The 26,815-nt window shown below is 37.0% G+C and overlaps 1 protein-coding gene across 4 annotated transcripts; it reads right to left on the bottom strand.

The window, feature by feature from the left end:
• Positions 1-25,901, bottom strand: MMADHC (metabolism of cobalamin associated D). Of its 4 annotated transcripts, none has more exons than XM_036318982.1 (8): positions 25,748-25,901; positions 25,152-25,211; positions 19,176-19,320; positions 15,238-15,455; positions 11,918-12,023; positions 11,200-11,330; positions 5,921-6,007; positions 1-221 (listed from the first exon to the last, which is right to left on the bottom strand). In XM_036318982.1, the coding sequence occupies exons 2-8, from the start codon at positions 25,158-25,160 to the stop codon at positions 117-119; spliced, it is 801 nt and encodes a 266-aa protein (XP_036174875.1). In that variant the 5' UTR covers positions 25,161-25,211; positions 25,748-25,901; the 3' UTR covers positions 1-116. The 4 variants fall into 4 exon arrangements, with proteins under 4 accessions (XP_036174875.1, XP_036174872.1, XP_036174873.1 ...); XM_036318979.1 differs by lacking the exon at positions 1-221 and adding an exon at positions 4,483-5,005 and having other exon boundaries at positions 25,748-25,900; XM_036318980.1 differs by lacking the exon at positions 1-221 and adding an exon at positions 4,483-5,005 and having other exon boundaries at positions 25,152-25,294; positions 25,748-25,880.
• Between the last annotated feature and the right edge of the window lie 914 nt (positions 25,902-26,815).

Here is a 26,815-nt window from a genome sequence, read left to right as displayed (position 1 = left end):
GGAGTTTTAGATTCATAATATTATTGAGTAAGGGATTTCAACAATAAAGGTGCATTCTTATAGCCAGACAAGTATAATTATAAAACACAAATGTTACTGAGAAATCCAGTAATTTATTATATCACAGGTATTGGCCTTTCTTTCTTCATTACTTCTAGCACCACTGTTCGACAGGACTTCTTACCATTCCTGTCATCACTGATATGATAAAAGATGCAGAGCTGCCAAACAAAGAGAGTGCTGTGAACAACTTACATTTCCTCTCTGAAAATGGGGAAGAATCTTAATAAGATTGCATTAAAACCAGATGATCAGGTAATATAAATTGCTATTTCAAAAGCCCATAATGTACTTGAAATTTTTTAAAATAAAGAGTATTAATTTTAAAACAACTTGGCTGAATTATCAGAAATCACCAATTCAACATTAGTTAAGATTCAGGAAATCTATAGATTCTAATGCGACCTGGGGCAAATCACTTATGACTAAAGGTTTTGAGTTTTCTCACCCAACAAATAAAAGGTATGTTTTGAATACCCAAAACACATCAGTATTTCTATGCCTTTTTCTGTTTTTACTTACCAAGCTATGAATTAAAGCCATTTGATTCACTGTAACAAATTGATACCTTTACAGGAGCTCATAATTTTTTATAAATAAAAACAATGACGTGTGTGACTATTGAACAATTTGACTTACTGCACTAGAGATTCATTTTCTGTTTTAAAGATAATATGATTAGTTTCATAGACTAATTAATGGCATCTGGGTAACAGCTTTAAGGAAAAAAGTGAAGAAATTAAGTCATTAGCAATGTACAGGAACCTCTTTCTAAATAGTTTAAATTTCAAGCACATAATTGAATACATTTTTACAAAGTCAGAAGCCCCAGATTCTTTGCAAAATAAAAGACCCAAATTTGAGGTATTTCTAGGTAATTAGACGGTGACACCTATTGTCCAAATGTATTATTGCAGCTCATATTTTTATATACCTAAGAGCAGAGGGTTGAATAATGCTGGCAAAGTCCCAAGTACAAAACTAGAGGTTTTATCCATTTGAGACATTCACATTGTGGATCTAAATAAAACAAACATACCTCACCTATATAGCTACCTTGCTCTTAGAAGTTGTCTTGTTCACAAGGTATGTGCCTGTGTATGTATGTATGTATATTATGTGAAAGGATACTTATTAGCATTAGGTTATTCTTCACTTTGAAAAGAAGGGGCAGCACTATGAAGTGGAAAGGTCAACAGCTAAAAGTAATTCTAGACAGTTGGGGCCAAACCGTCCAGTACCCACAATAGTAGAGATCTACTATTGGAAATGATTATAAAATAATGACATTGATTTTTACACATTACATATGAAATTAATCTCAGTGCTTTTTAGCTACCCTTCAAAATAATCACAATGTTGGAAAAGTGGCTATTTAAGCTTTTAGTCTTTAAGTCACTAGTGAAAAAGAACTTAATTTAAAATAGAAAGCAGGATTAATTTGAAAAGCAGGCTAGGAATTCTGATAGACCTAAATGGTATATATAACATTTTTGTTTTTATTGCCACACTTCAAATTTGCTTGGAGAAACTTAACTGCTATATACAAAAGTTCCATGACAAAATCCATAAAACATTCAATAGTCTCAGTGTTAATATTAGTTTTATCTCCACTGTAGATTTCTTGACCATCTTTGTTTTTTCCAATTAAGTAAAATGATTTTTTTGCCACCTGGAGACGTTATTGTCTTGAATCAATGTAGGTCTTTGGGCTTATCTACATAAAACCACGCTGTGTTGATCTACATAGGTTCTAAAGGAACCATAAATGGAGAGCAATCTAATAGCCAAATGCTCATCCATTTGAGATTAATTGCCTCTTTCAGGTCACTAATTCATACCCCTGTCCCAGGAAAGTTAATTTATCTCCCATGAGTGACCACTTGACTCTGCAAAGGTATTTTAACTCACCCAGGCTTAATATAGAACAAATCTTATTACCATAACTTAGTTACAATGCAGTAAACAATTTGCCTTGCTCTTTCCCAGCCAGTTTACTCAGTGCCAGAAGAAGTCTTCTTTGACCCTGCTAGTGATTTAATTCAGTTCAAGGCGCTCCAAATCTGGTATTTTACAATTAAGATTGAATAACATTGGAGATAAAATTTGTATTATTTAAAATAACTTTTTATTTAAGGGTATATAGAGTCACATGCTCGTAAGCAAATGACAAATGAATCTCATGTTCCTCTGTAATTAAGTTCTAAAAAATACTGCTTATTCCAATGCTAAGGATCTAACTTACCGTTTTAAAACAAACTGAATAAAAATATAGCAATCAATGAACAGTAACCATAAAAAAGCAAAGGCAAAAGCCTGAAATAAAAATGAGTCATCTAAGCATTCGTTTAATTCTGAAAGTGCTAACTTTTCAGGGTGCTCACAGATTGTACCCGTTCTTTCATTTTTTTAAAAAAAATATTTTTAATTGATTTCAGAGAGGAAGGGAGAGGGAGAGACAGCAATATCAATGATGAGAATCACTGATCAGCTGCCTCCACACCCCCTACTGCGGATCAAGCCCACAACCCAGGCATGTGCTCTGACCTCCTGGTTCATAGGTCGACGCTCAACCACTGAGCCATGTGGTCCAGGCTATTGTACCCTTTTCAATCTCAGTAGGTGTTTGTATGCTTAAAAAATTTAAGTTTGGTTTCTTTCAAGTTCCTCTATAATCTCACCATTAAAAAAAGTTATTGTTTGATAACAATGCTGCTGTTCAGTCATCAGATTTAAAAAATGAAAATCGAGGACCATAAGATAAACCTAAATTTCAGATAAAAAGCAGGTAACTTTTTAGTATTAGTAGGTACCATGCAACATTTGGGAGCTAGGCAGTATATGTCACTAAATACAGTTTGAATTGTGCTGCAATTGTAAAACAGACTGAACTAATTTGAAACTAATTGGGGATCTCTCTACACAAGGTTTTTGGATTAAAGTGGACACAAAGTTCCAGTTTGACCCCATCAAATCTGGATTCCTGTTCTGAACCATAATTAAATTAGTCAAAATCTGTTATTGGACATCCATGTGATGGACAGTGAGCTGGAGCATCTTCCAGTAACAAAACTGGACCTTTGGCAGATACTTCATGAAGTTTGTGACAAGATAGGCTTTTTACTCTAACAACTACTAAAAATTCAATTTACAGCAAAACAACTAGGCTACGAATACAGCCTAGTATTTCAAAAGTTTAATGCCTTTTTAAAAATAGGACAGAACATTAACCATACAAGGGGAAATTTTTGATTAATTGTACTATAATTTATAAAAAAAATGCCTTTTTGTATCACTAAATTGCCACTCCTTTAAAATATAGGAATATTGCTCTTTATGCCAGAATATGTAAGAAGTCATAAGTTAAATATAATCTTATATAAAATAAAAGCAATTAGAGCATCTATTTTTTTTTTAAAGGAGCCTGTATTCATTTGAATGGGTTGAGGTTAAGATGCCACTGAAATATTTATTTTATTAATTTTAGAAAATATATTTTTATTGATTGCAGAGAGGAAGGGAGGAGGGAGGGAGGGAGGAAGAGAGAGAGAGAGAGAGAGAGAGAGAGAGAGAGAGAGAGAGAGAGAGAGAGATACAAACATCAATGATGAGAGAGAATCATTGATTAGCTGCCTCCTGCATGCCCTCTACCAGGGATCACACCCACAACCTAGGCATGTGCCCTTGATGGGAATCGAATCCGGGACCCTTCAGTCCACAGGCTGACACTCTATCCACTGAGCTAAACCAGCTAGGAGAGCATCTATTTTTATATACGACAAGATCAAAGCAGATTATAACATCGCAACCTCATCTTTCTAGCCTGTTTTCATTTTAAGGAAGCGTATTTAATGAGTATGGCATTTCATGTAAGTACACTGAAGTAAAATTGCAAATGTGACAAAAATGAAATAATTCATTTGGTAGAAGTTACTTGTTCTCCTGAGATTTGTCTTTATTCTTACTGGCAAAGCCTCACCAATGAAAAGGTGTGATTTTTTTAAAAAGTTCACAATGCTGTAAAAACTAGCTCTGTCACAAATGAGGTATTGCTGTAATGTCTCACAGTTTGCATCTTTTGTTCAAACTGGAGAGATATGATTTAACAGCTTGAGGCATAGTTTTGTCTCAAAATAATCCACATTTATTTATTACAACCAAGAAGTTAAAGAATTATTCCTTTAGTATATATAAGGATGAGATTCATATGCCTTTATACATGTAGCATTATTCTTATTCTTTTCCTATATGTACATTATTTCAAAGTAATACTCAAGACTGGTATAAGAAAAAAGAAAATTAGGAAAAGTTAAATCTAGAATTTTCAATCACATCCATTAAAAAACTACTTTATAAAGATTAATACAATTTCTTAGGAGTCTTAAGCACCACATTTAAAAAATATTGCAATGGAAAAAAAAATACCATAAGCAAATGTATAATTTATTTTTGGAGAAAATAATTAAAATTAAGGTTTTTCCAATAAAGGGGAGCAGTAACAATATATCATACCATAGTTACATGTTATTTACCACATTCTGTACAATGTGGATGTGCTTAACATGTATCACAGACAATATGAACTTTTGAGATTTAAAAATCACAAATCCTTGTCAATGCTGTAAATTTACAAATGTTGAAATAAATACCTAGAAATAAGTAAATTTTAAAATCTGAAGCCTTTGACAGTGTTTATAGATCAACCCAAATGCTAAGTAGAAATAGTACAGTAAATAAATTGACATTACTACTAGTTTCCACTTAATTTCTTCATAATATGGCTATCTGGTGTTGCATTCGTGAAGATACTTCCTACAACCACGTGGGTACCCCAGAGATTATGACGAATCACTTTACAGCAGCCAAGGTCATCAATAGAGAATCCTAAATGACGATAGCGTTCATCTGTTTCAAAAAGAGTGGTGTTTGTATATGGTCCAAAAAACTGGAGGAAATTTAAAAAACGAAGTATTTTCATTAGCAAGAAAGACAATGTAGCAATAATTTTTATGCAAACATTAACATGTATCTATTTTAATACTCCAAATATTTTTAAAAAACAAATAAAAAGGTCCAATGAAACAAATAAACTGCCCTAACACCTCCTCTCCCCCCAATACCTGTGCATTCTGGAAATGTGAAATGAATGATATAGCAAATTTCATGTTATCTAGGACCAAACACATAACATTGCACCACCTTTAAAGATGGAATAAATTTTAGATAATCATCTGTGGTTCATCTTTATCATTTACAAGAAAAGGAAGCTAAAGTCCAGAGTAAGTTCTTCATTTTTAGTCTATACTCTATCTTACTTGACTTAGAGAAGAAACAGTATATATTCATGAGATTTTAAAAAAAATTACTATTTTAACCAAAAAAAAAATACCCAGAATTTAAAATGTTACAATGTAATTCAGTTATTTTCAAAATATAACTTTGTGTTAATTTTTAAAATTGTTACTTTTCCAAATATTTCTTTTATCATCCATATTTCCTTAATTCTAAAAATATTTTTTCTTCCTTAAAGAAACTACAGGTAAGTAATTTTCAACTAACAAACAATAAACACATCAATTCAATATACATTAAATAATGAGGATGGAAATAACTTTTTATTATTTTTAATTTTAAAATCCTTAAAGTGATGGAGAAACCTAAGTATGAGTGATAGGGGTCCCTTCAAGTTGTGAATGCAACTGACTCATAGTTGTACTTTTTTGGGTAAAATTGTGAGGTTTGAAAAAAGTCTTAAATGATCTATTTTTACCAAGGTTATAGTTATAAAGAATTTCGCAATAATAAAAACCATTTCTACTTCAAGTTACATAACCTGGCTTTCAAACTTTTAATTACTCACCGCCAAACCAGATGATGGGTCAATAAAGTCAGCCCAATAACCTTCAGCTCGAAGAGCATAGCATATTTCCTTAGCACCATTGATAAACTGCATAGAAAAAGACAAATAATATGCTCAAGATAGCAGGGCTACTGATTTTTATTTATAATAAATTTTTAAAATAAATGTTTTGCTTCAGAGAATTCAGTAAGATTAGTAACAACTTGAAACTAATAAAGTCATAAGATTATTTTCACCAGTCTAAAAGATTAATGGTTCATATAACGTTTTGATTTTTTTCAAGAAGTCTAAATTGTGTATTTTTTTCTAAACTATTTATTTTAGAAACTAATTCTAATCAGTTCTGTGCTATTGATTCCTCAATTTATCATGAACTATAAGCTATAATATTTCCATATATATATGGAAATATTAGAAATAAGGTAAGAAAGGAAAAACAAAATGTTCAAAATAAAAAGATCTGAACCATTAATTTGAATAAACATTAAAATCATATACTTGTTTATGTGCCCTTCAAAAACACATCTATCTCCTCTCAGTCGTGAAATACTTCTGAAAAGGTACATAGAAATAACAGGATAAATGGATACATGGGATAGGATGCTTACTTTTCATTATAAAACCATTTCTTTTGTATAGTGTATCATTATTATATACCATGTGCACGTATCACCTAGTCAAAATCTTGGCCTCGCCATCCTAATTCTTATGATTACTTTATTAGTTTTATCAGAAGTCTAACCAGTGGAGAAGTAACAAATATTAGGACCCAGATTAAAATGTTAAAAAAAAAAAAAAAGCACAAAAAATAAGAGACCATAAATGTTTAAAAACAAGGGGATACGCCAGGCCAGTGTGGCCCGGTGGTTGAATGTAGACTCATGAACCAGTAGGTCATGGTTCAATTCCCAGTCAGGGCACATGCTCAGGGTTGCATTCTCTCTCATCATTGATGTTTCTATCTCTCTCCCTCTCCCTTCCTATCCTTGAAATCAATAAAAAAGATTAATTTATACCTATTTTTAAAAAATAGGGTATAGTTCCACTTTCAGCAATAACAGTAATAGGTACCAAACTTGTCATCTGCTGAAAACTATAAAAGTGACAAAAATATGTGAGGCAACTATTTTTAGGTCCTGAATAACAGTCAGACAAGACTGTTATCTTTGACAGATGGAGAAAAGATGAGGTGATTCCCCATATTTTTCAGTTTTGTCTGGGTATACCCTCTAGTCATCAGGCAAAGTGGATTCCAAGCAAATAATGGTGTCACTGCACTGAGAAGGTAGTAGAAAACAAGAATTACGGACTGCTGAAGCATATGGAATTTGTGGAATAGGTACTGAAGAGGGAGATAAGCAAACAAGGCTCCAGGTAGTTTGCAGCGCAATTGACTGGTTCTAATAGTCAAGAGCTGAGCTGTGCACGAACATGGTGAGATTCTGGGAGGCCAAGCAGAAAGAACCAACTGAGAGCTGAATGGTGATATCAGGGTGTGTGCAGTGCTACGTAATATGGATTCCTGGCCCACTCAGAGCAAACAGACTTCACTGACTTCAGTTGATATCCTCAAAAATAAAAACATTAGGAATATGGGCTATATCCTAAATAAGGGGTTAGCAAGCTATAATCTGAGGGCCCAACCCGGATGGCTGCCTGTTTGTATATAGTTTTACCGGAACATGGCCAGGCCCATTTATTTATATACTGTCTACGGTTGATTTCGCAATACAAGAGTCAAGTTGAATAGTTGGAGCCTTTGGCTCACAAAGCCTAACATATTTACTACCTGGCTCTTTACGGAAAAAGCTTGCTGACCCCTGCTATAGATGTACTAGTATACAACTTAAGCTAACCTATTTTCTCCCAATACTTTCTTGTAAACTAATGAGAAACATTAATACAGTGGGGCCTTGACTTACGAGTGTCCCCCCCGACTAACCAGTTTTTTGAGATACCAGCTGTCTCTCTGCCGATTTTTTGCATTGAGTTGGTAGGGTAATTTGAGTTAAGGAGCTCCTTAACGAGCTCAGTCTCGGAACGAATTAAACTCGTAAGTCAAGGCCCCACTGTACTGTTCTTTAGATTACTTTCACACTTAATATTTCTATTTATTGCTGTATTTAATTAATCCTCATAATTCTTAAAAATAGAAAAACTACTGAATGATGTAGAAAAGTCACTAGAATATATATCACTATCATGCAGAGAGGTGTTATACACAAACTGTAAGGAAAGAAAAAACAATACAATCAAATGCTTGTAATGTTTAACTAAAAGAATCCCATTATTATCACAAAAAGATCCAGTTTAAGTATTTCTCTTAAGATTTCTATTCGTCAATATTGAATACTGACATCTGCTGGAAAAATACATTTAAACCATAAAACATAAAATACCTATTTGGTCAGGAAAATACGTGTGGTTCTAAAATAATCACTAACGTATCTAAATAGAAAAATCTGGGTTTTTTTCTTCCCCCATAAACTAAAAATCACAAGGTGAAGCATATACCATTTCAAAGCCCTGAAATTTATATATACTAGTAAAAGGCTAATATGCTGTGTCCCTCTGACCGTCCAACCAGTCGCTATGACACGCACTGACCACCAGAGGGCAGACGCTCAATGAAGGAGCTGCCATGATGTGCAAGGCAGCGCGGACCTGGCACCAACAAAGCAGCACCTGGCTTCCCCCAAGTGGGACACAGGCCTTGCCACCATCCCAAAGTGACAGCCCACCAAATCGTAGCCAATGCTGCCAAGACCCCATGCGGCCCACAGCCCAGCCCAGCCTGGAAATGGTCGCTGTGGGCGCTGGGTAATGGCATCACGTAGCAACGCCCCGCTTCCTCTCCCTAGTGACTAGCTTCCTTGGAGTTCCTTCAGCCAGGAACACGAATTGCTTTATAGCCAGGTGCAAACATTTCACACTTTAACCAAATGTGAAGTGTTTTTCCCGTGCCTCATCTTATTTGATCCTCACAGAAGTCCTGGAGTAGGTAGATAGGAGACTCGGTAGAAACCTATTTTATTTTCATTAGCTGGAAAACGGGGATTTAGAAAGTTTAGAAACTTGACCCAACTGAAAAGAAGAAATGGTGGACCTTGAAAATGACTTCAGGTTTTCTCAGTGCACAGAATAGAGTCAAATACTGCTGCAGTTAAATATTTTACCCTTTGTTCCCCCTGGATGATCTACAATAATAATCTGATTCATGTTGATATTTACTGCTGTGTTGCTGACAATTACCTGAAAGAGAAGTTGGGGTGCTTCACTGGGCTAGAAAAAGTTCAGCTAAATCAGAAAGCAGGACTAATTAAGCAAGTTTATTGTATATATACAAAAGGCTAAGTTGACTTGCACATGTGTGATACAGATAAAAGCTCTCGCTGGTGCCAATCGTACACGTGTGTTTTGATCTGTCATTGTCGATCGTGAATTTGGTTGGCACTTCTATTATAGAGAGGGCAAAGAGCAATATTAAAATATTTCTTCTAATTAATTTCCTTTCAGTGTGCATGAATCCGTGCACCGGGCCACTAGTTGGTTATAAAAAACTGACTTACAACTATAATGGCATTAGTATCAAAAGAGGTTCAGAATCTTTAATTGGTCAAAAAATGCTATACACATAAGAGCTCTCTAGTGAGAGTAATAAGTATAAATTTAGTAAACATTATCTTGAAATGTAAATAAAAATGTTTATTGAGTTAATGCCTATTTAAATTTCAACTCTCTAAATTCAGATCTCTACAAGTCAGAAACAATGTCTTAATGCCTCTCTGTAATTTCCTTGTTAACTAGCATATAACTTGCTCAGACTGTTGCCTACTGCATGAAATTTATTAACAAAGCTCAACGAGGGACTTTTAAGTACTATGAAGTCATCATTATAAAACACTATTAATTGTGTAAATTATATTTTTACAGATGAAGAGAATCACACATCCAATATATAAAGAAAATGTACAGTAATTCCTAACATAATCCTGCAAGGAAATTAGTAAAGCTAACTTTTTAAACTATAGTTAGCTAAGATCACCCAAGTGAGTTATTCCTAACCATTCATACAGGCACAGGAATATTTCTTTCTATCTTTCAGACAAATAAATTGATACAACTCAACAAAAAACCCTCAGAGAAGTAATTACATAATTTTAAAATTGAAGACTTTAAGTCACTTATCATTTCTTGGGTTGGTAAAAATGAAAAGAAATGCTTATATCCAAGGTAAGACAGGGTGAGAGCTTATACACTAAGACAATCTTTTTCGTGGGCAAATTGGCAGCACCTATCAAAATTTAAAATGAACATACCCCTTAATTTAGCACTTCCCTATTTAGAAATCTAGAGACACAAGTGTGTACATAAAGAATATATGTACAAATATATTCACCGCCTGTAAAAGAAAAAGTTTGGTTTTCAACTTGTAAGTTACTAAAGGAAAATTTTAAGTAACTTAAAAAAAAAAAGTATGGTTTGCCCATAGGATGTAAATGTAGATTTTACAAAAACTGAAATCTATCTTTGTGTAATGTTATAGAAAGTTAAAACATATCTTCAGACTAAAAGCAAAAGACAGAAAAAAATGTGACTATATCGTTTTTTATGATTATTGCACTGGACACAGTTACCGTTTACTCCTTGAAGAAGGCTGGGGTAATTTTCATTGTTTATTTTACATGCTTTAGAGCAGTGGTTCTCAACCTTCCTAATGCCGCGACCCTTTAATACAGTTCCTCATGTTGTGGTGACCCCCAACCATAAAGTTATTTTTGTTGCTACTTCATAACTAATTTTGCTACTGTTATGAATCATAATGTAAGTATCTGATATGCAGGATGTATTTTCATTGTTCGGGACCCACAGGTTGAGAACTGCTGCTTGAGAGAGAAAGAAAGAGAGGAAGAGAGAGAGAGAGAGAGAGAGAGAGAGAGAGAGAGAGAGAGAGAGAGAGAGAGAGAGAGATGGAAGGAGAAAGGAAGGTCAGACAGAGGGAGAGATGGGTATGAAGAGCTTATTTTATTTTTTTACCCTATTTTCCAAATGTCCTAAAACAAAACTAAATTCAAAAGAATTAAGGAAAGTATTAGAATCTTAGTTGTTCAAAATTGTGGCATTGATATTCTTAGAAAAAATGTAAGCTCTTTAGTAATGAAATGAGTTAGCAGAGAATTAATAAAGGTTAGAAAAGACACCCAGCATTTTAAAACATTGGTTCAATCCTACTTAAATAAAATCATAAAATTAAATTGTCACCAACTGAAAGAAATTACCTTTGCTAAGAGCATTTCTCTTTCATTTTCTACCTCCTCACTCCACACAGTCATATCATTTTTAGTTTTCTGTGTTACAGTCAGAATCATTAGTTTGTTGGTGGCCATTTCTGGAAACAGTGATTGAAAATCTATAAATAAAATAAGAAAAAAATTCCAAGAAGAAAGTAATTTGGTTTTAAAAAAGAGAATCAGTAAATAAAAACACTTCTTTAGAAATATGATTAAGTTAAAATTATTGTGGTACCAACTCAGGTTTATAAATGCATATTATCTTTTAAAAGGATGACAAACTTGATTTTGTTTCACTTCTGCTCTGGTTGGATGAACTGAAATATTAATGACAACAATTCTGAAGGGTTACATATTATGGTCTTATAATTTTTTTAAAAGTTATTAAGATTTTTCTTATGATTATGTATCAGCTCATGTAACTCTAGCTGTAATAATCACAGAGGAGTGAAATGACTTTAGGGAAAAGCTACAGGGGAAAAGTTATTAAAGATTCTACTATGCTTATCCAATGGCATGAGGTCAGATGGCAGGGTACATCTGAAAGCCTCTATCTTGGACATGTAATCATTTTCTTCCAGACATGGTAAAATATTAAGTAAAACAAAATATTACAATTCCTACAGAGCACATTATTCAATACATTAAAAAAGTAGTACCATTATCAAATATACATTAGTGAAAAATGCATAGAAGCACAACATACCTCTTCGTAGCAATTCTGGGCATGTTTGGATTGCACACTCCACTTTGGCACTTTCAAAGTATGTTTCTGCATTGTTAACTTCTTGTTCAACAGGTGCATCATTACCCTAGGGGGAAAAGAAATATAAGTAAACAAAATCTAGAATTCAAATAAAATATCTTGCCTGTTATGAACCTGTCTTCCCTAGAAAGTTTTTTATAATCCTAATCTAACTATTGGTGGGGTAGTAGTTTTTTTCTGATACACTCAAACTTTTCTCTGTGATGAATACAGGATCTGAAAAATCTAAAACAAACAAACAAAAAACTGAAATAAAAAACCAAGAATGTATAAATATACTGATATAATGAGACTTGATATGAATAGAAGTTGGCTAAGAAGTTAACTAAAATACCGTAATTGTGCTCATTATATTTTAGTGATATCTAATTATCTTTTCTTTCATTCTGTTATCTTTAAAATGGGGATAACAACACTAACTTACAAAATAAGATGACTAAGTATGCAGCCTCTCCTATAGAAAGAGCTTAGAGACTTTTATTCAACTGAAATTTACTGGGCATCTACTATACATTAAGACACTGACAAGCACAGGCACTACAAAGGTAAAAAGTCCAGTCTTTACTATTAGGTGTATCAGAAGTAGTAGAAGAAAAATGGCATGAATAAATAAATGCAATCCAATAAGAAAAATGCTACAGTTATGAAGAAAGTTTTCTAGCATTATAGATAGGGAAGAAACTTGCTTTGCTGAGAGAAATTAGAAAAAAAATGAAATCATATTTGAGCTAAATTTTAATTGATGTGCATGTTTGATAGCTAAAAAAAATAGGTGCCAATATAGGTTAGAAATTCAGGAGGAAAAGAGTCCAGCAAGAGGTAATAATAGTGTTAAAGGCATTCAATGGTCAAAAAGAATGGTGTATTTAAAAAAATTAAAAGCACGCTGTAACTGAGGTACAGAGAAAGTAGGAAGTAGAGGGAGGTAAGGTGGGAATGATAAGGGTCAAAATTGTGGAAGGCCATATTTATACCACATTACGAAATTCTGACTTTGTAAGAAATGAGGAATAACCAGATAAGATAAAAAGCTAATGGTAGTATTACTTTGGAAGATGTATGGTATTGAGAAGCAGGTATAGCCTAGTAAAAGCCAACGTATTAATCACTTACTGCTTTACATACACTTTCACATATAATCCTCATAACTTTCTGGGCCTGAGATTATTATTATTATTATCATTACCTTAAAAATCTTTATTGTTGAAAATATTACATAAGTCCCTTTCCCCCCCACCCTTGACCTCTTCTAGCCCATCCCCGCCCTGGCCTGAGATTATTATCCCCATTTTAATAGAGACAGAGGCTATGAAAGGTAAGTCATTTTCTCATTAAGTAAATGACAGAGCTAACCTTTGAACCTAGATTTATCCTTTCTCCATAGTCCATCATATTATATGCCTCTAAGAATCTAGGTAAGATAAGGTAGCCTGGAACTCTGGCAATATTAATAAAAAGTCAAAGGGCACAAATAATATAAAAGCTACTTGAAGAGATAAAAGCAATGAGATTTCATTACTATTTATGGAGGTATGATGGAGAGAGGAGTCAAGGTTGGCAGTATAATTTTTATCTTGGGACAGTATGAGGATAGCTAAGTCATTTATACTCCAGAAATATGAAAGAACAGGTTTTGACAGAAAATAGAACTAATTCAGTACTAGACATGCAAAGTCTGGGACTTGTGAGATATCCAAAGATGTTTGATGGGCAGATAGAAATATAGACTCAGAAATGGTAGAAATACTAAGTTAGAATTTATAAAAACACCGCCTGAGAAAGGAAGCCAAGGGAATAAGTGACCAGGAATTAATTTAAAAGAAAAGATGAAGAACAGAAATGTCTGGGAAATATCATGTGATTGGTAGATAGAGGAGGAGCCAAGAGGACTGAGAAGGAATTATTTGAGATAAAAAATCAGGGGAGTTCAACTGTATCCCAATATTAGGTTATCCTATATAATAAAGAGGTAATATGCAAATAGACCATCATGCCCTCACACAAGACGGCCACCCCCATGTGGTCACAAGATGGCCAACAGGGGAGGGCAGTTGTGGGCGACCAGGCCTGCAGGGGAAGGCACTTGGGGGCGACCAGGCCTGCAGGAGAGGGCAGTTTGGGCGATTGGGCCGGCAGGGGAGTGGTTAGGGGTGATCAGGCTGGCAGGCAAAAGCTGTTAGGGGAAATCAGGCAGGCAGGCAGGCCGGTGAGCGGTTAGGAGCCAGCAGTCCCGGATTGTGAGAGGGATGTCCCACAGGGATCAGGCCTAAACAGGCAGTCAGGCATCCCCTGAGGGGTCCCAGATTGGAGAGGGTGCAGTCTGGGCTGAGGGACAAACCCCTCCCCCACAATAACCCATAATAACTGTAAGGGGTTGTTGCTTTTAACAACATGGTATTAATAAGAACCTAGCCTGAAACTATGTAGAAATGTGAAAAATGACAAGAATCAGGGGTTTGACAGAAACTCTGAATAGCACATAGCTTTCCACTTGATTGGCAATGAAGCAATATTAGTTTAAAAACTCACTTAAAGCCCTAACTGGTTTGGCTCAGTGGATAGAGCGTCGGCCTGCGGACCGAAGGGTCCCAGGTTTGATTCTGGTCAAAGGCATGTACCTTGGTTGTGGGCACATCCCCAGTGGGGAGTGTGCAGGAGGCAGCTGATCGATGTTTCTCTCTCATCCATGTTTCTAGCTCTCTATCCCTCTCCCTCCTCTCTGTAAAAAATCAATAAAATATATTTTTAAAAAAACTCACTTAAAAACATTCATTTATGCAATAGCAATTTAAACATTCATTAAAAAGAACGCTCAGAATTTGTATTTAAAATAACACAAGCCCATTATAAGTTTTCCTTTTTAGATTACTGCATCTGAAGAATTTCAGAGATCTCAAAATTTTCTTAAGTTTTTAAATAGCTAAAGGATTATAGCAGGAATTTAGTCCATATACAAATAATTACAATTTATAAAAGTGAAAAACAGAAATCTAAATTTTCAGTAATATAGAAATAATCAAATTATCTTTATTTGATGAAATAAGCAGTTATCAAAAGACAGTTCTGAAGATTTAATTACCTAAAAAGACTATTATCTAAAGTAAAATACATAGGACAATGCCAACTTTCAAAAATCTATATATGTTGTTTTTGTATATATTGGAATTAAGTATTTTTCTTTTACTTTTTCAAATAAAAGTACTGTTTATGGAAATTAATATAGCATTATAAAAACAGAATATATGATATTAACAATTTACCTGAAATTCATTCACATATTGTGCCATCACAAACTCATGTCTTTCACTTGATAAAGGTTCTGCTAAAACATCAGGCAAAGTTTTATGAACCTGGCTTTTCTTCTGTAACACGGTCCCATTGAGATGACAATCAAAACCTATGTTCCCAGGAAGCTGAAATCTCTGGTCCTGAGGCCCAAATGGTCCCATTATTTCATCCGGCCATATTGTTCGAGAGCCTGAAAAGAAACAACATAATGATTCATTTTCTCCTTAATGATGAAGTATACTAGGAGACTGAAAGAATGAATTCTTTTTAGAATTGGGTATTTTTTACCTAAATGATAAGACTTTTGAAATTTGCTTTCCTATGTGAATATAGTTTCGTGTTATTTCCAAATTGCTAATCAAAGCAACCAGTTGTCAGCTCCCAAGCAAGTCCATTATTAGGAAATTTAATAAAAGTACTGTAATCCATATTATTTAATGCTTGATAATTATGAAAAATATAGTAAATCTTTACTGATACCGAAGTCCAAGATACATTACCTTTAAGAGAAAAAGCTAAGTGAAAGAATAGTATTTTAAAATCTTTTATGTTTTTAAAAAGGGGGGGAGGGGTGATCTAAAATGAAACATCCTATCCTATAAAGAGGTAATATGCAAATTGACCCTCACACCCTTGCATCACAAGATGGCTGCCCCCACATTGTCACAAGATGGCTGGCAGGGGAGGGCAGTTGGGGGGACCAGGCCTGCAGAGGAGGGCAGATGGGGGGGCGATCGGGCTGGCAGGGGAGCAGTTAGGCGTCAATCAGGCTGGCAGGGGAACGGTTAGGGGGCGATTAGGTTGGTAGGCAGAAGCGGTTAGGGGCAATCAGGCAGGCGAGTGGTTAGGAGCCAGCAGTCCCAGATTGTGAGAGGGATGTCCGACTGCTGGTTTAGGCCCATTCCCGCAGGGATCGGGCCTAAACCAGCAGTTGGACATCCCCGAGAGGTCCCAGATTGGAGAGGGTGCAGGCTGGGCTGAGAGACAGCCTCCCCTCCCCCCTGCCCCCCAGTGCATGAATTTCGTGCACCAGGCCTCTAGTACTGAACATAACAGGAGTTACCCTAGGGGAGGGGCATGAAGCTTTGTTAATGATGAGCTGGAAAAATCTTTTATGAACCATGTGACATAATGCTGTTTACCCAGCCGAATGAGTTAACATGGATTAAATACTTACAGAAGGAGAGAAACAGTGCTTCATTCACTTTTTAAAAATATCCTAACTTGTGAAAATTTCAAAAAGATCCAGGAAAGAATAAAGTAGAAAACTAAACAAAGAAATTCTCAAGTAGGAGTTTTGTTTACAGAAAGGGATGATTGCCAAAGACAACAGGTGGCAATAAAAACATTTTTTAATACTCTGTCCAAACTGAGTGACTAAAATGGCCAAAGAAATATGACTGCTGCATCATTAGATTGTGTCATCATATTCATCTTCTAGAACTATGACAAACATCCATCAATCATAAAACTCTTCCCTCTTGAATCTAGACAATGTCTCATAATTCTTAACCCCAAACACTCTAGCCTAATATTCCTTAAACTTTTAAGAAGTATTTAAGAATTATCAGAGCCCTAACCGGTTTGGCTCAGTGGATAGAGCGTCGGCCTGCGGACTCAAAGGTCCCAGGTTCGATTCCGGTCAAGGGCATGTACCTTGGTTGCGGGCACATATCCAGTGGGGAGTGTGCAGGAGGCAGCAGATCGATGTTTCTCTCTCATTGATGTTTCTGACTCTCTATCCCTCTCCCTTTCTCTCTGTAAAAAATCAAATATATTAAAAAAAAAAAAAAAAAAAGAATTATCAGAGTCTTGGCCAGGTGGCTCAGTTGGTTGGAGCATTGTCCCATACACCAAAGGGTTTTAGGATCCATTCAATAAGGCACATACCTAGGTTGTGGGTTCAGTCCCAGGTTGGGGAGCTTACAAGAGGCAGCTGATTGATGTTTCTCTCTCTAAAAATCAATAAAAATATATCCTCAGGTGAAGGAAAAAGAAGGTAAAAATGTCAAAAAAATCATCGGAGATCTTATAAAACTGTAGATTCTGATTTATTAAGTCTGGAGTGGGGCTCGAGATTCTTTATTTCTATCAAGTTTCTAGATGATATTGATGCTATTAGTCTGAAGACCATCGTGAGTAATAAGGCTGACACACACTAATAATTAACTGAATTCAGTTCAAAAGCAAAAACCTATCAGCTATTTTTTAATAAGATGGGTTTTAAAGATTATTCAGATCTAACAGTCTCTTGAAAAAAAAAAATCCCATGTTAATAGTGGATTTGAGCATAATTTCATGTTGACTGGTCATTTAGTTTTTTCTTCCAGGAATAGTCTGTTCATATACATTTTAAAAAATTGTTTGGCTTCTCTCTTCTTATTCCACCAACCAAAGAACTTATTTACTTAAATGAATAGCCCATGGACACGGGCAAGAGGGTAGTGAAGTCACGGGGGGGTGGGGGGGGCGGAGAAGGGGTAGGTAGGGGCTGGGAGAAGGGGGGAAAGAGGGAAAATGGGAGCTATCTGTAATACTAGTAACAATAAAAAGTATATTAAAAATAATAAAGATAAATTTAAAATAAATAAATTATAATAGGATTTTCACTGAATTTGGATTATAATCTGTAAAAATAAAAACAAAATTTATATCATAACATGCGAAAAAAAATTGTCTGGTTTCCTACTGTCTTTTTCCTATTAGTCTATGAAATATATTTTTTTATATATTCAGGATACAAACCCCTGAATGTCAAATCTTTCATTTATGACATATACATGTTTAGCCTTCCAAAGATATAAGTTGGAGTAATTAGAGATGGAGTATAAAACTGGGGCAAGAAAACCTGGGGCATGCTCAAGTAAACTTAAATTACACAGTAAGTAATGTGTTGCAAGAGAAAAAGGATTCCATGCCCAATTCCTTTAGGATACATTACATTAAGTTCCTAAGAGCCCTCCCTTAATATTTTAGTGTGCATTATAAGTCTCCAATATAGGACTGTAGCATAGAACACTTCTGAAATTTACCTAATCACATAAATTAAAAAAAAATTTTTTTTAGAACCAGAAAAGTTTTCATAGGTTGGGGACTGGAACTGCTACTGAAAGTAGTGGCAGGTAACCAAGGTTTATTAAGGAATTGACAGAATTAAAATGTTTTAGAATGATTAATAATGTGCAAGATGGATTAGATGAAGCAGAATTTGTAGAGGATAAGTTACTGATTCAATAAACACATATATAAAAAGTCCCAGCTATTTAAAAAATTCAGCAAAGAATGGTAAAAAGTGGTAAGTGTAATAGCATTAAAAGATTTGTTTCAGAGAGGACTGTATGTTTTTGAAGAGAGAAAAAAAACTAATCTATAAAAAAAACAACAACAAACAAACAAAAAACTAATCTATATATATAAAAGCCTAAGCGACCGTCGCAACAGAAACAACTGAACGGACGACTGAACAGGCTGTGTGGGGTGACCAGGCCGGCAGGGGGGTTAGTGAGGGATGACCAAACAACTGAGCAGCGAGCTGCGTGGGGCAACCAAGCTGGCGGGGTGACCAGTTAGGGTGACCAGGCAGGCAGACGAGCAGTTAGAAGACAGTGGTCCCGGGTTGTGAGAGGGTGCAGGCTGGGGGGGGGACCCCCCCCCCACCCCCCATGCACAAATTTCATGCACCAGGCCTCTAGTGTTTAAGAAAGGAAGTTTTAGAAACCAATATTCTTTTTTTTTTTTTTAAATGTTGTAGCTTTTGGATATAAATATTTAGGCAGAACTTTGGGTCTATATTCAGTGGTATAAGCTAACTTTAGAAAATCTGTAAAACCTCAAGAAGAAATATTATAGGAAACACAACTAAAAATGTTTTGAAACAATTATAAGGAAAACAATAATAATGTTTACTTACATATATCGGGAGGTGCAGTGGCCACATGAGACTCATCAGAACCTGAGGATCCTGCAGTTGAAAAGGCTTTGGGATTGACAACCCTTTTAATTAAAGAGTAAAATCCTGGGAGATAGGAAACCAGTCTGGCTCTGTTACAGAGCACCTAAAAATGACACAAAATTTTAAATTATTTTTTTCTGGATATAAATGTTATACTTTGACAACCTCTGGCAAATCACACTGCAATATATCTTTTAAAACCTACATTTATTCTTTTCATATGAAAAGCATTATGTATATTTATAATTTTAAAAATAAACACAAATATTAAAACAAGTAGTAAGTTACTTTTCCAATAAAGACCAGAATTAACACATTGCGTACCGCATAGAAATCTCTAAGACATACGCCAGGGACCTCACGTTTTTGGGCAAACTGCACGTTATTTAAATCATCATAATGCACTTTAGGTGTTGTTTTTCAATAATTATAACATTTTTATTTACAAAAACAATTAAAGTTCCTAGTACTTTTTTAACGTATGGTACTGCGTAAAACATTTTCCTCTATGAAGAGGGACCAAACAAAATTTACATAAGTATCTAGATTCGCTCCTTTTTCCATGGGCGTGAAAAACGAGAACACTCGTGAGCGGTCCTTAACAGATGGCGCGCGAAACACGAGAAAACTCCTGAGCGGTACGAAATGTGTTAAGAGTGCTACACTAGAGAGAATGGAACCTCTAAAAATTGCACTAAAAAGGTAGCCCAAGTAGTTCCAAGTAGTAAGAGTCTTCTATTCTCAAAACATGGAACTTTCAATACCTTTCCTTAGATCAAAACCTGTTTATTTTCTAACCTTTGTCTTCTTTTACTGCTATAAATTGTGCCAATTATCTCCCATGCCATCTTTCCTCTTGGTTTTATGGCAATGTCCACTTTCTCCCATTTTAGCACTTACTTTTGTGGTACATTTTTTGATCCTAAGTTCATTTCCTTGACTCTGAGGTGTTACAATGAATGACTGTGTAAATGCATAAACTTTTAGTAAAATACTTGACTCAGAATAATTTAATGCAGGGGTTGGGAAACTATAGCCAAATACAGTCTGCTGTTTGTTTTGATAAAGCAAGTTTTATTGTAACAGTAACACCCACTTATACGGCTACTTTCGCGATAGCAGAATTAAATACAGTTGCACAGACACTTTATAGCCCACAAAGCCTAAAATATTTACTATCTAGCCCTTTACAGTAAAAAATTGCCAACTCTTAGTTTAGTGGAAAAGAATAAAAACAAATATGTCATCTGTAAAATTCTATTTAAATATTTGAATAATTAAGAAATCCTTGAAGGAGAAGAAAAAGTTTCAGGGAGGGTATATTAGGTTTTGTAGAAATTTGCTAGGGAAAGTGGAATTTCAATGAGCGACTTTCAGGAACAAAGGTATGAAGCTGTAAAAGATATATTCAAAGAGTGACAAGTTCAGTGAGGGAGGATATAGGGGAGTGCAGTAAGAAACAGTCTTGAAAGTTGACTTGTGGGCAACTATAAAAGACTCTGTATTTGGCACAGACAGTAAAGGGCCGGTTATATCAAGATAATAAATCAGAATTTTATCCTGTAGGCAGGGAATGGAGTAAACTGATAAAAATATGGATATCTTAAGGTATGCACCATTAAGGGCAGCACAGAAAATGGACTGGATGGGGTTAGAGAGGTGGTATGAAATAGTCTAGCCATTTGACACTTTACTCGTTCTTTTTCCCTTTCACCTAGTATTCTGAAATCCAACCCATGTGTTCTTTCTGACTTTATTTCTTACCATAAGTACAAGACATCAGAACTGATCTTATTCTGACAGCATTTATTACTAATTTTACCCTCTCTTCCCTTACTTCACTCTTTAGTCACATAAAAATATCTACCTCACATTTTCCGTATTTCTCTGCCTTCTTTTAGACTGTCAAAAGAGTTTTTATGCTAAAATGTCCTTTTCCCTCACATTCTAAGCCTTAAATATTCCAACTCTTAAAGACCTGGAATACAACCTTCTCTCTGAGTCTCCTAAGTGCAAGGCATGTCTCCAAAACATTCAGTCCACCTGAAAATTTAAGCACTCCCTTGTGCCTGTATCCAATCTGTCCAAAGAGGCAAAAGTGGTAATTATTAAGTTTTTTTTACCTACTAGAAAAACTAGAGACTTCTGGGTGCTTCTATAATACTCTAAATTTACCTTTACAATTGAGGACATTTAACAGATTGAATATGCCTCAGAATCCAAAATGCAATTAAAAAATGTAAACATCAAAAATATTTGAGCAAAGACTCAAAATAAGAAGCTTAATAAGAGATTAGTTGAAAGAGGCAATATTAAATAGCAATCAATAGTGTTAGTTGCCCTAACCGGTTTGGCTCAGTGGATAGAGCATCGGCCTTCGGACTCAAGGGTCCCGGGTTCGATTCCGGTCAAGGGCATGTACCTTGGTTGTGGGCACATCCCCAGTGGGGAGTGTGCAGGAGGCAGCTGATCAATGTTTCTCTCTCATTGATGTTTCTAACTCTCTATCCCTCTCCCTTCCTCTCTGTAAAAAATCAATAAAATATATTAAAAAAAAATAGTGTTAGTTACTTTGGGCCAGGTCCTTGTGCTAAGTGCTTCAAACAATTTCATTTCAGGAAGCTTATTTCTGAAGTTGCCTAATATTATTAACAATTATTTTAGCCTCTTAGTACCAAGGCAACTAGACTCTATTTTGATTTTTCTTCATGGTAAAACTTTTAACAAAAGTTATATAATGAAATGTGAGTTTTGTTCCTATTCTAAGAAAATCTAATCACCAAGTTTCATTTTATTTGCAAAATAAACCAGCATTTAATTTGTCCACTGAAACAGATAGCTGATGATAGTACTAAGTTAGTTTCAAATTTTTCCCTTTAACCTATATGGCTTTCAAATCTTTTATTGTTGAAGTGAAATATTTTGTGGGAATTTGACAGATTTTATGACATTGGGTCAACTAATGAACATGATTACAAGTAGCAGCCAATAAAATAGCCCCCAAATTAGAATAGCCAGCTTATTTTAGTTTGAGGATAAGTATATATTTTATACATGACTAAATTCAAACAAACCCAGGACTCTAAACTTGGGAAGATGACAAGCTATTAAGATTCAAGTTTAAAACCCTTTTAGCATATAAATAGAAACAGTCTTTTAGGCCAGGGGTCCTCAAACTTTTTTTTTTTTTTCCCTCAAACTTTTTAAACAGGGGGCCAGTTCACTGTCCCTCAGACCGTTGGAGGGCCAGACTATAGTTTAAAAAAAAACTATGAACAAATTCCTATGCACACTGCACGTATCTTATTTTGAAGTAAAAAAACAAAACGGGAACAAATACAATATTTGTATTTGCATGTGGCCCGCGGGCCGTAGTTTGAGGACCCCTGTTTTAGGCACTTCTTAGGCCTAAGTTCTGTGAGGAGAAAAATGGTCTATACCAAAGACTGAAAACTGGTCATCTATGAAACATACCCATATGCATCCACAGACATTTTTGTGTGGTCCACAGTGTTACACAAGAAATTTGAATTGAGTATCAACATTGAGAAACTGTGAGATTTCATACAAAAGGTGCAGATTTTTGGCTGTTCTTGAAGATCTGGCAGCACTGGATTCAGATTCCCAGAAGGCAATAGTTAGCAACAAATGCTGTGGCTAAGGAAGGCTGCTCTCTTTATATCAGAAGTAGACATTTCAGTTTGTCAAAATCCCCACCAATGCCTCTTAATTTACCTGTCTTCCTACTGAAGCATGGGCATTTTTGATCCTTGCTATGTATGCTAAGACATGGTTGAAGACACACATATCTGCATATTTTATTAGTAACATCCATTCAGTGTTTACAATGCATATAAACACCAAATTTAAAAAGTACATTTGAGCCGAACCGGTGTGGCTCAGTGGATAGAACGTCGGCCTGCGGACTGAAGGGTCCCAGGTTCGATTCCAGTCAAGGGCATGTACCTTGGTTGCGGGCACATCCCCAGTGGGAGGCGTGCAGGAGGCAGCTGATCGATCTCTCTCATCTATGTTTCTAGCTCTCTGTCCCTCTCCCTTCTTCTCTGTGGAAAATCAAAAAAATATTTAAAAAAAAGTACATGAATATTAAAATTAACTTTATATGACCTTCTTTCTAGCAATAAGAGGATTTACAAAGTAGCTTTCAAATTATTTACCCTAGTGAACTAATTTATAAAGCCAGGTCAAATACTAGCATTCTACAGTGGGGCCTTGACTTACAAGTGTCCCAACTAAGGAGTTTTTTGAGATACCAGCTGTCTCTTGGCCGATTTTTTGCATTGAGTTGACAGAGTAATTTGAGTTAACGAGCGCCTTAACGAGCTCGGTCTCAGAATGAATTAAACTGGTCAGTCAAGGCCCCACTGTACTCTAATTAATGCCCACCACATGCTGCTTTACAATGTTCCCCTTCTGTGGTTATGGCGAGGTAAAAATTCATCTTACGTGGCCAAGACTATAACCTGTCCCTATAGTCACATCATTAGACTCTCGCTTAATACATCAGGTTCGATTACAGAAACACTACCCTGGGTAACTGCTGCCATACTAATCTCCCTCACACACCACTCTAAATCAGCATGATTTAAAATATGATGTCTAAATTACTGTTTGGCATTCAAGGCTCTCTATTATTTGATCAGAAGTCTACAATCTACTTATTTCCCAGTAACTTTATCTACCTATCTTATACTCAGGAAGGCAAAACTAACTTGTTGATTTTTGAAAGGCGGAATGCCTTTGAATGTACGTACTCCTGTTCTTCCCACTTAAACCTTAGATTCTCTGGGTCCCATTCTTCCACAAAACTCAAACGCTTCTCAGACTAAGTGATCCCAGGTCCCCACTTTCTCTACTCCGCAAAGCTGAATCCACACTGCACCGACCTGTGTGTAGCTTTAAAAAAATCACTTCCCACTTTTATTGCTGCTGTTTTCCTTTCTATGTCACGCCCCCCACTGTATGAGCTCCTTACCTAGGGCGTGTCCGATTTATAACTGGGCGGTGACAGCCAATAAATACCTCTGGTCTCTGTGAATACTATCTCTTGCTTTCATTTTGTTGAATTTGGAAGGTTACTTGTTGTACGAAAACTGCTAACAAAACATCCCGTTTGGCTCACAAAGAATTTAAAAACAGCTTAAAAACAGATTCGAAGTGTTTGACTGAAATAATATATTTAAAAAATATATAGTGAAAGGATGCTGGCCCTGCATGTATTTCTAAACCTGAGTGTGCAGGAGCAAGAACTAGTGCCCGAGGATGAAAAGGATGCGCTCCAGCTGCCGCGGCGGCGCAGAACGTGCGCTTCCCGCCCCGGCTTCCCGGGCACTGTCCACACACGAATCGGCGACTTCCTACCGTTTCTGTCTGGCGACACACAAAGCTAATCAAAATACTGAAGCGCGCACGCACAGTATTTTGCCGATCTGACCACAAACACAGATATAAGTTTGACTCCCTCCCACCGAATGGCTGCCGTGCTGGCTGCCGTCATGTTTGATCTGACAATCTCGCAGTCGTTCTCAACCTTCTGGCCCTTTCAATACAGTTCCTCATGTTGTGACCCAACCATAAAATCATTTTCGTTGCTACTTCATAACTGTAATGTTGCTACTATTATGGATCGTAATGTAAATATCTGATATGCAGGCTGGTCTTAGACGACCCCTGTGAAAGGGTCGTTCGACCGCCAAAGGGGTCGCGACCCACAGGTTGAGAACCGCTGAAGGGAAGGCGGTCAGTGCCCGGCTAGCCAGGGATCGCCCGCTTGAAAATCCCTGCGGCACCGGAGGGATTTACCGGCTGGAACACAGGATGTCGCCGACACCCTCCCAAACCGGCCTCCACCTTCTAACGGGCTCCCACACTAGCACGGGACGAAGCTGCCCCTTGCGAGGCTCGTTTACTCACATTGGCCATTTCCGGCGGAGAGAGCAGACGCAGAGGATCCTCCCTTCCGTGCAGCTACTCCTGGGAAAGGACAGAACGGCAGGCGGTGACGGATTCGGCTTTAACAGAGACTCCGAAACGGCGCTCTCTCCTCCCGGGTGTCCCTGGATCACCGCAGGGCCAACGTCAGGGTTCGGTCCATCCAAGGAGGCCGAGTAACTTTATCTACCTATTGGTTCGGCACGGCCCGCCCGGCCCAGACCCCCGCCAGCCCCCGCCCCCGCCCCCCGCCCGGGAGGCCCGCGGCTCGGGGCCCTCGGGGTGCGCCCGCAGTAAACAACTCGGGCCAGACCCGGGCCGCAGTGGGGAGCCTGCGCCCAGGACTGGTCCCGAGGGTCGAAGCAGGCATTTAACACAGGTCAGGGCGGCCACCCAACAGCTCCAAACAAAGGTTCGAGCTGAACGGGAAGAGTGAGGAGGCGAAAAAGTCTGAAGCCAGAGTGACAAGACAAAATGGGGACAGAGACGTGGCCCGGTGGGAATAGGAGCAATACCCAGAGCTGTGGCCGAAGACGGGCGCACTTGGAGGGGCTACCGCGGGCGGAAACCACCCATACCTGTCACCACCGCCGCCTCCAGCTGTCCCAGACCCCGACTCTTCCCGCCGCGAAGATGGCGGCGGCCACGGCAGCTGGGTTGCGCCTGCGCGGACAGTGCCTAGGCTGAGGAAGTTGCTTCCGAGTGTATCGATGGAGAGGCTTGTCGACGCGACACTGCGCACGCGCACAGGAAGCTTACGCAGAGCCGGCCTTCCATTGGCTAGTCCGGGCCAACAATGTGGGAGGGGAAAGGTGGGAGAGTGACGTGGAGGAATGGTCAGGAGTGCCCCGCCCCCCCCCCCTCCCGACCTGGGTTAGGCGTTCATTTCATTTTGTTCATCAATTTACTGATCCAGTTCATAGATTGCCCTCACCCCAGGATTTTCTTACTGCCCCCGGTAAATACAGTCTTCTGTTCTTTGTATCTACTTTATTATTCACGACTCACTGTTTTTGAGCATAGGGCATTTAGGTTTTTCTTTGCCTATCAGCTTTTAATAGGCTCAAAATATATTTTAGTTAATTACAATTAAGATGAACTTTTATTTATCAATTTAATTTTTGTTTATCTATGTTATTTTTTAATTACCCGAAATCCATACTTTATTCATACTGATATTTCTGTTGGGTCATATTGGACAAGTTAGTCTCTATGCTTTTTGTTTCCTTACTTTTTAAAAAAAATATGTATTTTTATTGATTCAGAGAGGAATGGAGAGGGAGAGAGAGATAGAATCATCAATGATGAGAGGGAGTCATTGATTGGCTGCCTCCTGCACGCAACTCCCCCCCCCCCCCCCCCCCCCATGGAGTCCTCAACCAGGCATATGCCCTTGACCAGAATCGAATCTGGGACTCCTCAGTCTGCAGGCAGACGCTCCATCCACTGAGCCAAACCAGCCAGGGCTGCCTTACTTTTATAAAAAAAAAAATATTTTTTTTTAATTGATTTCAGAGAGGAAGAAAGAGGGAGATAGACACAGGAATGATGAGAGAGAATCATTGATCAGCTGCTTCCTGCACACCCCCTTCTGGGGATGGAGCCCTAAACCTGGGCATATGCTCTGACGGGGAATCAAGCCATGA

This window comes from Myotis myotis, unplaced genomic scaffold (assembly GCF_014108235.1).
Source record: "Myotis myotis isolate mMyoMyo1 unplaced genomic scaffold, mMyoMyo1.p scaffold_m19_p_8, whole genome shotgun sequence".
Classification (NCBI taxonomy): Eukaryota; Metazoa; Chordata; class Mammalia; order Chiroptera; family Vespertilionidae; genus Myotis; species Myotis myotis.
Note: the sequence above shows the minus strand (reverse complement) of the source record. Positions and strands in the feature narration are given on the sequence as shown.